Source organism: Trichechus manatus, unplaced genomic scaffold (assembly GCF_000243295.1).
Source record: "Trichechus manatus latirostris isolate Lorelei unplaced genomic scaffold, TriManLat1.0 scaffold00001, whole genome shotgun sequence".
NCBI classification, from domain to species: Eukaryota; Metazoa; Chordata; class Mammalia; order Sirenia; family Trichechidae; genus Trichechus; species Trichechus manatus.
This window is the reverse complement of record NW_004443937.1, coordinates 29,905,206-29,917,546: the sequence shown is the minus strand read 5'-3', so window position 1 is coordinate 29,917,546 and position 12,341 is coordinate 29,905,206. Positions and strand designations below refer to the sequence as shown.

At 38.9% G+C, this 12,341-nt stretch overlaps 1 protein-coding gene across 1 annotated transcript in view; it reads right to left on the bottom strand.

Moving 5' to 3' along the window:
* The window catches only part of DOCK3 (dedicator of cytokinesis 3), a 450,742-nt gene that overhangs the window by 91,717 nt on the left and 346,684 nt on the right, over positions 1 to 12,341 (bottom strand). The window contains exons 20-22 of the mRNA XM_004368733.1: positions 2,675 to 2,758; positions 1,553 to 1,653; positions 361 to 442 (exon numbers count right to left, since the gene is read on the bottom strand). Coding sequence (XP_004368790.1) covers positions 361 to 442; positions 1,553 to 1,653; positions 2,675 to 2,758 — 267 coding nt within the window. The remainder of the gene's footprint in view (positions 1 to 360; positions 443 to 1,552; positions 1,654 to 2,674; positions 2,759 to 12,341) is intronic.

Here is a 12,341-nt window from a genome sequence, read left to right as displayed (position 1 = left end):
AGTATTCGGAAGATTTTAAATGTAGTCACTGTTACCACTGACTGGTATACAGTTTAGATGAAGTTATGAGACTTTAGCTAATGGAAGGGAGGACTGACACTAATGGTAAAAATCAACCAGGGGAGAATGGCCAAGAGCCGTGTGCTTATCATCCTGCTTTATGACAAAATTACCAGGAATAAAGGCCTTCTGGGGCAAAATCAAGGCAAAGGAAGGGGAATAATGTGGATTAAGGTGGTCATTCCTGAAAACAGGCCAGCTTACTGGGATATCTACACTTGTCCTGCACATATGATGTTGATATTACTCACACATAACTGCAGGAGTGGTCCCTTATGTATGGTGAGCTCAGTACGTTACCCGCATGGCTTCCTGAATGTGCTCCTGTCGAATCAGCTCTGCTGAGCAGTCCATGTACCACTTCAAACAGCGGATGAGTTCCCTGGGAAAGAGTACTGTTTCAGAAACTCCACTTTAATCCAAAATCAATGCAGCCTAAAATGTTTGTATTCCTGTATTAGCCATATAGGAAATAATCTCTTGCTGATGAGCTACAGTGGAGTGATGATTCTATTAGAGCCATGAAACCTTCATATCATCTGAGACTAGATAACATCCTTTGTCTCTAAAGAGTTGCCACATTTTGATCAGCAATTACAACCTCCTCCAACCCCCTGACACACATTTCTTCTTTGATTACTGTAAAGTTTGCTAAAGACTTTTCATACATATTTTTGTTTTGTTTTAAATTGTTATATCTACAGAACCTATAACAATGAAGAGCAAAGAGCAGCCTCTGAATAAAGATGTATAGTCCCCCATGCCCCAACTTCCTCATCTATCCTATTTCCTTAGGACCAACTTACCTGAGTGGAATGAGGATTACTCGGTCAGAAGGTCTTCATATTTACATGGCAATGGAACACAGTGATCAGGAATTTAGGCCCTGATCACAGAGCATGATTTACAACTGAGACCTATCAGTTTCTTGCTCTGTGTCCTTGGACAAGTTATTTAATCCCTCTGTGCCTCATTTTCTTCATTTAAAATACAGAGGAAATAATAATACTATCTCAAAGTTATCATGAATACTAATGAGATGACACATGTAAAGCACATGGCACAGTGCCTGCTCTCCAAAGTGACATCAAAGCATAAGAGTTCCACAGCCTTACCACTTTTGGATTTTATTTATGTTTTAAAAAATGGTGCTATTTCCATAGAAGAAAATGGTGATTTCTTACTGATTTAATTGTCTTAGATAACCTACGAGTGTTTCCCGTATTTTCTTACTATCTATATTATCTTTTTTATGGACTATCCTTTTATTTTCTGTGACATTTATTTTGGGGTACTATATTTAGCTATTCATATGTTTCTCATGCAAAAAAGTAAGACTTATTTTTAGAAGCTTTGCCACCATTTCTTAGAAGTATGGCAACTCTAGAGTAAACTTTGATTTGAAATGTTACCTAACTGGTTGCAGCTGAACTTGGTTTAAGCCTATATCTCTGTTCAAACACAGGGCCTCATGATGTGAAATGCAACTTACTTGTATGCTAGGGCTCCAGCAAAGTGCTTCTGGATGTATGTGTCCATCACAGGCCGGAAGTGGAAATACTTGATGTCTCGGAGCAGGTTGATGATGAATACCTACAAGAGATGGGGGCAGGCCACCAGGGTTCACTGGAAGCCTCAGACCTATCATATGCAGGAAACAGAAGCTCTAGCTTCTTCAAAGAGTGGTAAACTGTCAGTGTTTTCTCTAGTGTTTCCATAGGTAGTGAACTCAAGGTCTCCATTCTGTGTTGGTATTTCTGTCTTGTCTGTTCTCTTCCTACTATTCCAATTCCCCAACCCAGACCAGGAGCTCATAAGTCTGTGCCTGTGTTACTCTGAGCCTCTCCCTTCCTAATAATGCTGGGTGATACAATACAGAAAAGGGAAGACAAAATAATACCTGTGTAGGTGGCACAAACATTAAGTTTCCCAACAACGTGGAAAAGAGAGAAAAAAGATTCTCCTGTGATCCAAATCAAATCCTGATCCTCTTCACAAATGGCTTCACCCTTCAAAAATAGGGCTGGCCAGCCAGAGAAGCAAGGAATAAGGATAGTCAGAGGGGCAAACTAATGCAAGTGCCCATTCCAGCTCTCACTTCTTCCCTCCATCTATCGGGTAGACTGGAGTATCTGGTTTTCCTCAGATATACAGATCTCCTATAGGACTGAATGTATCAAGCAAAATGCACTAAACATTCAAATCACTATCTAGTCTTATTAAGCTGGGAGTCTGCTTCCTAAACAGAGCATAAAGGGACAGAATGTGATGCTTAGACTAGCACAAGTGAGCCTCTGCTTTTCCTTATGGTTATATCCTACTTTGTAAGTAGGAGCCAGGAAACCCTGAAATACTGATGAGGCTGAGTATCCCGGACTGCAAAGCCAAGATCCAGAGCTGACCACAGTGAATTCTTCAAGTTTGACCTTGTAGGGGTATGCCTGGTAGGTTAGTTGGTTGGTCTTTGTTGGGTGACATTCCTCAGTCCCTTTTCCACTGGAAATATCTACACCTTGTGTTGACTCACTCTAATAAACTGCTTCCCTTAGATTTTTTGAAGTACGTGACAGGAATAATTAAGAAACAATGAAAAGTCAGGAAGGGTGAGTCTTACCAGAGACTGAAAAACCAGCAGGCCGTATTTCTCTGTATTATCATCCAAAATCACAAAGAGCGTATCTAAGATGTCCTGCAGAAACTGAAACAGCAGAAAAAGAAAAGGGCTCAGGTTTCAGGATCTTGCACACATAGTCAAACTTCCATACACCAATGTATTTAGATCTCAGTAAATAAAGTGAGAATTCTGGGAAGATGTGGCATGAGCAGATCTAAGATCCTGACCCTCCCCCACAAGAACACCAAGAAAATCAACTAGAATCCCACATCCTGCCCTGTAAGAACTCTGAAATGGTGGGCAAAGAACTGTAGCAAGGAACTTCAAAGTGAATAAAGACAAGGATAAATAATATGGTAGGAAAAGTGCTTCTTCCAGTGTCTCCTCCCTTTCCTCTCCCAGCACAGCAGAGGATGGCACGAAAAGCTCCAAAGCTGCTCCCACACCACTAGTCAACACACAGCTCTCCTGTGAACTGGGAAGGGCCCCAGTCTCTGCCTCCAAAACAAATAGCAATCTCCCTGGGTGGACTGTTCAGGGTATTCCACCCTTCCTCTCCTGGTGCAATAGACAGCTAGCTGCAATAGTCCTGTAGCCACTTCCACACCATCAGCCAACACATGGCTCTCCTGTGCACTGGGAAGGGCCCTGATCTATGGCTCTGAAATAAACAGATCTTGCCAGCAGATCGCTCAGGAAATATATTGTGATCAGTCTGAAGGCAGCCTAAAAGACTGAAACTGCAATCCAGCAGGACTCAGAGCCTTCACAGAGCGAGGGAGGGAGTGGTAACCAAGGATCAAAGGCTACTCCCACCTGAAAACGGTCTATTCAATGTGTATTTTCCAAATGGTTTGGAAGCCACTAAAGGAGCTCTCACAGGGCAGAGCAGGGAGTGGCAACCCAGAGACTAAAGGCTGTGCCACCCTGAGGGTGGGCTGATTAGTGAGTGTTTTTGGATCTGTCTGGGAGCTGCTGGAAAACTGAAACCTTGATGTGGCCAGTCTGAAGACTGTCCATTTAAGTGTTTCTTGCAGAAATTATTGTTGTTGAAAGCACTGCATACTCAAGCGAATTGAGAAAACTATCACCTAGTCTCACATACTGGCTTCAACAAAAAATAACAAGACACACAAAGAAACAGGAAAGGATGGCTCATTCAAAAAACAAGATGAGGGCAAGAAATTGTATTTATGGAAAACTCAAATATTAAACAGATTGGAAGCACAGAATACAACACTATTAAACAAGCTCAAACAACTAAAGGAAATCAGGAAAAAACAATGCATGAATAAAATGAGAATATATAAAGAGACAGACGCTAAATAAAAACACTGGAACTGAAGGACACAATAATTGAAATGAAAAGCTCATTGAAAGGATTGAAAAACAGATTTGAGCTAGCAGAAGAAAGAATTAATGATCTATAGAATAAAGTTAATTTAAATTATAGAGACTGTGGAGCAACAAGAACCTAATGGAAATGTGAGACACCATCAAATAAACCAACATATACATCATCTGAATCACAGGAGAGGAGAGAGAAAAAGGGTCAGAGAGAATAAAGAAATGATGCAGAAAAATTTTCAAATCTGACAAAGGACATGAATCTACAAATCCAAGAAGCTCAACAAAACTCCAAGTAGGATACAGGCAAAGAAATACACTCCGAGACACATTATAATCAAGTTCTCAAAAACTAAAGATAAACACAGAATCCTGAAAGAAGCAAGAGAGAAGCAAGTAGTCATATACAAAGGATATCCAATAAGATTAAGTGTTGATCTCTCAGAAATCTTGGAGGCCAGAAGGCAACGGAACGATATACTTAAAGTGCTGAAAGAAAAGAACTGTCAACCAAGAATACCATATCTAGTAAAACTGTCCTTCAAGAATGACGGTGAAATTAAGAATATTAAAAAAAAAAAAAAAGAAAAAGCTGAGTGAGTTCGTAATCACTAGATCTGTCCTACAAGAAATGCTAAAGGGAGTCCTGCAGTTGGGTAGAAAGGACACTAGACAGTAACTTGAAGCCATATACGCGTGCGCGCACACGCACACACACGCACACATATATCTCCATTAAAGGTAATTGTTTGGGCAAGTATAAGGGCAAGTTTTGAAGTATTTTTTTGTCTGGTAATTCTAGTTGTTATGTCTTTCATGCTTTATAAAAGTAAGTATAAATTTATGTTACAGGGCACATGAAGTACAAGCACGTAACAGACAGTAGCAATAAAATAAGCGGAGAGGAAAGGTATAGGTATAGAGTTCTTTTGTGTTACTGAAGTTGGTATCGCTTTAAACCAGGTTGTTACTGATGTGAGACGTTAAATGTAATCCTGATGGCAACCACAAAGAAAATATCTAAAAATATACACACAAAGGAAAGGATGAAGGACTCAAAATGGTTCACTACAAAAAATCAACAAAACACAAAAGTTAGTAGTATTAAACGTGGGACAAAGAAGGTTTAAAGCACACAAAAAACATATAATAAAATGACAAAAGCAGGTCTTTCCTTATCAGTAATTACAGTGAATGTAAATGGTCTAAATATGTCAATAAAAATGCAGAATGGCTATAAAAAATGATACAAATATATGTTGTCTACAAGAGACAAATTTTAGGCCCAAAGACACGAATAAGTTGAAAGCAAAAGGATGAAAAACATATTCCATGCAAACAGTAGCCAAAAGAGATCTGGGATGGTGATTTTAATATCAGATAAAATACACTTTAAGTAAAAATCTGTTGTAAGAGACATAGAAGAACATTTTATAATGATAAAAGGGTCAACTCATCAAGAAGCTATAACAATTCTAAATATATATGCAACTAACATCAGAGCCCCAACATATATAAAGCAAACACTGACAGAATTGAAGGGAGAAAGGACAGTTCTATGATAGTAGTTGGGGACTCCAATATACCACTTTCAATAATGGACAGAATATCTAGAAAGAAGATCAATAAAGACATAGAAGACCTGAAAGATACTGTAAGTCAACTAGACCTAACAGGCATATATAGAACACTCCACTCAACAACGTCATGGTATACATTCTTCTCCAGTGCACATGGAACATTCTCCAGGATAGACCACGTTAGATGACTAAGGCAGTCTCAATAAATTTAAAAAGACTGAAATAGTACAAAGTAGTGTCTGCGACTACAATAGGGTAAAATTAGAAATTAAAATCTAAAAAAAATTGGAAAATACACAAATATGTCGAAATTAAACAACGAACTATTAAACAACCAATGGGTCAAGGAAGATATCCACAGAGAAATTAGAAAATACTTACAGTTAAATGAAAATGTACACACAACACACCAAAATTTATGAGATGCAGCAAAGATAGTGCTCAGAGGGAAATTTACAGCAGTAAGCATCTACATTTAAAAAAGAAGAAAGATATCAAATCAATAACCTAACTTTGTAACTTGAGGAACTAGAAAAATAAGAGCAAACCAAGCCCAAAGCTTGGTTTGGGAAGCAAGAAGGAAGGCAATAACAAAGATCAGAACAGAGATAAATGAAGTAGAGAACAGAAAAACAACAGAGAAAAATCAATGAAACTAAAAGTGTTTTTTTTTGAAAAGATCAATAAAATCGACAAACCTTCAGTTAAACTGACAATAAAAATGAGATAGGATGCAGTTACCTAAAAATAGAAATGAAAGAGAGACACTACAACTGATCCTACAGAAATAAAAAGAATCAGTAGAGAAAATTACAAACATTTGTATGCCAACAAATTAGATAACCTAGATAAAACAGACAAATTTCTAAAAACACATAAATTTCATATATTGGCTCAAAAAGAACCACAAGATCTCAACAAAACTGTAGCAAGTGACACGACTGAATCAGCAATCAAAAATTATCCCAAAAAAGAAAAGTCCTAGACCAGGTGACTTCACTAAAGAGTTCTACCAAACATTTATAGAAGTGACCCCAATCCTTTTCAAACTTTTCCAAAAACAGAAGAGGAGGGTATGCTTCTTAACTCATTCTATGAAGTCAGCATCACCCTGATACCAAAGCCAAAGATGCCACAAGAAAATAAAGCTACAGACCAATATCCCTTATGAATGTAGATGCAATCATCTTCAACAAAATACCACTAAACCGAATAAAAATACATATGTAAAAGATTCACCACAATTAAGTGGTATTTATCCCAGAAATGCAAGGTGGTTCATCATTAGAAAACTGATCAATGTAATACATACACCACATTAACAGAACAAAGGAAAAGAATCACATGATCACCTCAACTGACACAGGGAAAGCATTTGACAAAATCCAAATTTCATGAGAAAAACACTCAACAAGCTAGGAATAGAAGGGAAATTCCTCGATATGATAAAGCACATTTATGAAAAATCCACAGCTAAAATCATAATCAATGGAGAAAGACTGAAAGCTTTCCCCTTAAGATCAGGGACAAGTATGCCTGCTCTCACCACTATTATTCAATACTGTACTGGAAGTCCTAGAAAGAGCAATCAGGCAAGGAAAATAAAATAAATAAATAAAATTTAAAAAAAAAAAAGATGTCCAAATCAGGAAAGAAGAAGTAAAAATCTCTCTTTTCACAAATGACATGATCCTGTATAGAAAGAACCCCATAGAATCCACAAGAAAGCTATGAGAGCTAATAAATGAACTCAGCAAAGTGGCAGGGCACAAGTTCAACACACAAAGATCCACTGGAATTCTATACATCAGCAATGAGCATTCTGAAAAGGAAATTAAAGAAACAATTCCATTTACAATAGCAGCTAAAGGGGTAAAATACCTAGGAATAAATTTAACCAAGGAAATGAGAGACTTGTAAACTGGAAACTATAAATCATTACTGGAAGAAATTCAAGAGGACCTAAATAAATGGAAGGGTGTTCCATTTTCATGGACTGGAAGACTTAATATTGTTAAGATGGCAATACTATCCAAAGCAATCTACAGAGTCAATGCAAGCCCTATCAAAAGTCCAACAGCCTTCTTTGCAAAATAGAAAAGCCAATCCTCAAATTTATATGGAACTGCATGGGGCCATGTGGTGCAGTGAATTACTTAATATGGCCCTTGTAGCCATGGTCTTGTGACACCCACAAAATGACTGGGTAGGACTATGCAGATAAGGTGTTTGTGGCCCACCAAGCAGACTGCACAGTCTGCTAATAATGCAAATAAGGTGCATGGAACCCTTGTAGTGGTGGGACCATGTAAATAAGGTATATGGAAACTTAATGAGGGAATTGGTTTGTTTTGCCACTCTACCAGGCTTAAAGGGAGTCAATCCCAAAAGCAGAGAGGGGGACCTCACTACCATCAAGAAGAGCCAGGAGTGGAGCACATCCTTTGAACCCAGGGTCCCTGTGCTGAGAACCTCCTAGACCCAGGAGACAAAGAGAGCTGTAACACCAGAGATGGCAAGAAGCAGCAGCATGCACGGCAGAGTCTAGTGGTAGAGAAGCAGCAGCAGAAAAACCAGGAGACTGGCATGAGATGATATGGTAGGCTTCTAGGCCCATGGAGTGAGGTGGCTAAAATGGGCATGCCAACTCATGGAGCAAGAGAGTGGAGCGCCTTCAGTCAGGAAGCTTCCTGGTGGAGTGGGGTGCCTCCAGGCACTTATTGGTGGAGGTAAAGAGTTTTGTAACATCTGCCTGAGCAGGGCAGAGGCCAGACCAACAGCCAAGGGCCAAGAGTCGAGAGAGGCCTGCCTTTGGGCACGGCTGAGAAGCTGTCCTGATTGAAGAACTGTATCCTGAGTTGTTCCTGTTACTTCCAAGTTGATCCTGATCTTGAATTATAGCCTGTTACTTCCCTAATAAACCCCATAACTGTGAGTATGATCTGTGAGTTCTGAGTGGCCAATGCAATGAATTAGCAAACCCAGCAGAGAAATAGAGAGTACCGTGGGAGGGATAGCTCGTGTCAGAATTGGTAAAAAGGCTGGAGGACGAACGTATGTCCGACCTCCACCTCACAGGAATCAGCCTTGCGCTGGTGATGATCTTGGCCCTCTCTCCTCCCCCTTGTGAAGTTAGATGAGGAGGTCTGCCACCACATTGCCATTTTTACAGGCCCTAAATAGCCAAAGCAATCTTGAAAAAGAAGAATAAAGTAGGAGGACTTACACTTCCCAAACTCAAAGCATACTATAAAGTTACAGTAATCAAAACAGTCTGGTATTGGTATGATGATAGATATATAGATGAATGAAATAGATTTGAGAGTCCAGAAACTTGTACATCCATGGTCAGTTGATTTTCAACAAGGGTGCCAAGTCCATTCAATGGGGAAAGAATACTCTCTTTAATAACTGGTGCTGGGACAACTAGATTTCCACATGCAAAAGAATGTAGCTGGACCTGTACCTTACACCATATACAAAAATTAACTCAAAATAATCAAGGACCTAAATGTAAGAACTACAACCACAAACTCTTAGAAGAAAATATAGAGGTAATCCTTTGGATTAGATATAACACTCAAAGCATAAGCCAAAAAAAAAAAAGACAAATGGGACTTAAGCAAAATTAAAAACTTCTGTTCATCAGAATAGAACTTTATCAACAAAGTCAAGAGACAACCTACCGACTGGGAGAAAATATTTGGCAACCACATATCAGATGAGGGTTCAATATCCAGAATATATAAAGTACTCCTACAACTTAACAAAAAGACTGACAACTCAAACCAAAAATGAGCAAAGGACTTGAATAGACATTTCACCAAAGAAGAAATACAAATGATCAACAAGCACATGAAAAGATGCTCAACATCACTAGTTATTGGGGAAATGCAAATCAAAACCAAAATAAGATACTCCTTCATCCTTACTAAGATGTCTATGATTTAAAAAAAAAAAAAAGAGGAAAACAACAATGTCGGCAAGGACTTGGAGAAACTGGAACCCTCATCCATTGCTGGTGGGATTTTAAAATAGTACAGCCACTGTGGAAAACAATTTGACACTTCCTCAAAAAGCTAAACATAGAATTACTATATGATCCAGTAATTCCACTCCTAGGTATATACTCAAAAAGAAGTGAAAGCGGAAATATAAATAAATACTTACATAGCAATATTCATTGCAGTACCATTCACCATAGCCAAAAGGTGGAAATAACCTAAATGTCCATCAGCAGGTGAATGGATAAACAAAATGTGGCATATACATACAATGGAATATTATTCAGTCATAAAGAGAAATGAAGTCCTGATACATGCTACAACATGGATGATCCTTAAAAACATCATGCTGAGTGAAGTCAGTCAGTCACAAAAGGACAAATATTGCATGATCCCACTTATACAAAATATCTAGAATAGGTAAGTGCATAGAGACCAAAGTTCATTAGTGGTTACCAGAGGCAGGAGGGAGTGGGAAAGGGTGAGTTCATTGTTTAGGGACACTGAGCTTCTGTTAATGATGTAAAATAATTTAAAAATGAATAGTGGTGAAGGATGCACAATATGATAAATGTAATTAATGTCACTGAAATGTACATGTCAAAAATGTTGAAATGGCAAATGTTCTGTTATTATATGTGTACCACAATAAAAAAAAACAGACAAAGTGAAAGATCTAGGATCTCAAACCATCCATTAAAAACAATTAAGTACCTCTCCCCTACCTGGATGAGTGATAAGGTGGACTTGAGGTGTTTGCTTATACCATCAAGTGCCTTGAGAGAGACCTAAGGAGGCTCCTCCTGATGGATAAGTGTTAACCTTCTAAGGAAAGAGAAATTACCTAAAAGAGTAGGACACCCACGCAAAGTAGTAATTTTAAAATAAAGACAATCTAAGTTTGTCTGATACAAAATTCATTTTGATAGAAAGAGCTCACTTTCCTGGGATCCCAAATGGTTAAGTCACCCCTGACTCCCTACTGTGGCCTAGCAATAGAGGCCATTTGGATGAGGTTGTGGCAAGCAGCAAGTTTTACCTACAGAAAGTATTTTTTGGTCTAGAAATTAGGGTTCCAGGAAAAGGGGGATATAGTAGACGAAGGCTGTGAAAGAGGATAAAAGATCTAGCAGGATCTTTTTATTTTAGCATGTGCCTTTCTCTTTCTGAGACGTAAAAAGCAAGGGAGAAAATAATAAATACTGAGGGATTCTGGTAGTCTTTAAAAATAAAACATAACATTCTGCTGGTCAAAATCCAATTGAAATGATAAAATAATATGAGGTGGAAGGGGTGAATGGGGGTGTTGACAGAGAAGGATTGGCCACAGGTTGATGATCATTGGGGCTGAGTGACGGGTACATGCAGAGTTCATTATACTATTCTGTCTACTTTTGCGGATGTTTGAAATTTTCCAATAAAAAGTAAAAGGATATTTCAAAATGCCAGCAACACATCTTCTTCTGGCTAGCTTGAGACAACTTCCTGATGCAAAAACCAGATATGCTAGTAGGGTGTGACTGTTCTCTCTTATCAGGAATATGACAACTCAGCCTTAAAAAGACCTTGTCTGCTTACTGGTTGATATTTCTAATATGTTTAGAAGGAAAAATGATAAGTATGAATTTATCTTAAGTTTTAAAAACCAATGTTAGCTTATTTGTGAAGAGTTTTAAAAAAATTTACGGTAATCAACTAATTTTTTTTAACTGATTAAAACAGAAAACAAAATTCTTTTATTATCTTCATGAAAGGATGCGGTGGTACACAGACTTTAAAACTGTTTTTCATTTGCAGACTCTGTGTTGTGTATTATTGAGTCAATGGAACTGTAAACTGGAAGTCTGGACAGTGTATCTGTCCTAATTGATTTGATACTCATAATGGTGGAGCTAAGAATGCTCACTGATGGACAGGATGCCTTCTTGAGATTTAACCCCTATCCTACTTCCACTGCTTTTGCTGATCACCAGAAGTGCCTCTACCTTCCTTAACAGAGTCCAGTCCATTGTGTGGGATTCACCTACTGGGCTTTCACCATCAGGAGGTGCCTGGGGTTTTTCTTGAGATAAAAGCAAGTGGACAAACACTCTGTAGAATGCAAAGAAGACCTATGGAAGACAACTGGGGACAGGCAGGGCTGCTGTTTGCCTGCTAAGGCCGTTAGATGTGAAATGTCACAAAGACACCTGGAAAAGCACATGAGCTGGGGGGGTGGCGGGGTTTCATGTACTCCAAGTGAGAGATTGGACAATATCAGCTGCCACAAACATCTAGGTCAATTGGCATAACAAAGCTTATTATGAAAATCTTCTGCATCCTACTTTGGCGAGTGGCGTCTGGGGTCTTAAAAGCTTGCAAGTGGCCATCTAAGATGCCTCAATTGGTCCCAACCACCTGGAGTAAAGGCAAATGAAGAACACCAAAGACACAAGGAAAGTATTCGCCCAAGAGACAGAAGGGGCCACATAAACCAGAGACTTCATCAGCCTGAGACCAGAAGAATATGGTACCCGGCTACCACCAATGACCACCCTGACAGAGAACACAACAGAAAGTCCTGGATGGAGCAGGAGAAAGGTGGGGTGCAAAACTCAAATTCTAGTAAGAAGACCAGACTTAATGATCTGACTGAGACTGGAGGAATCCTGGAAAGCATGGCCCCTGGATTCTCTATCAGCCCAGAACTAAAACAATTTCCGAGGCCAACTCTTCAGACAGGGATTGGACTGGACT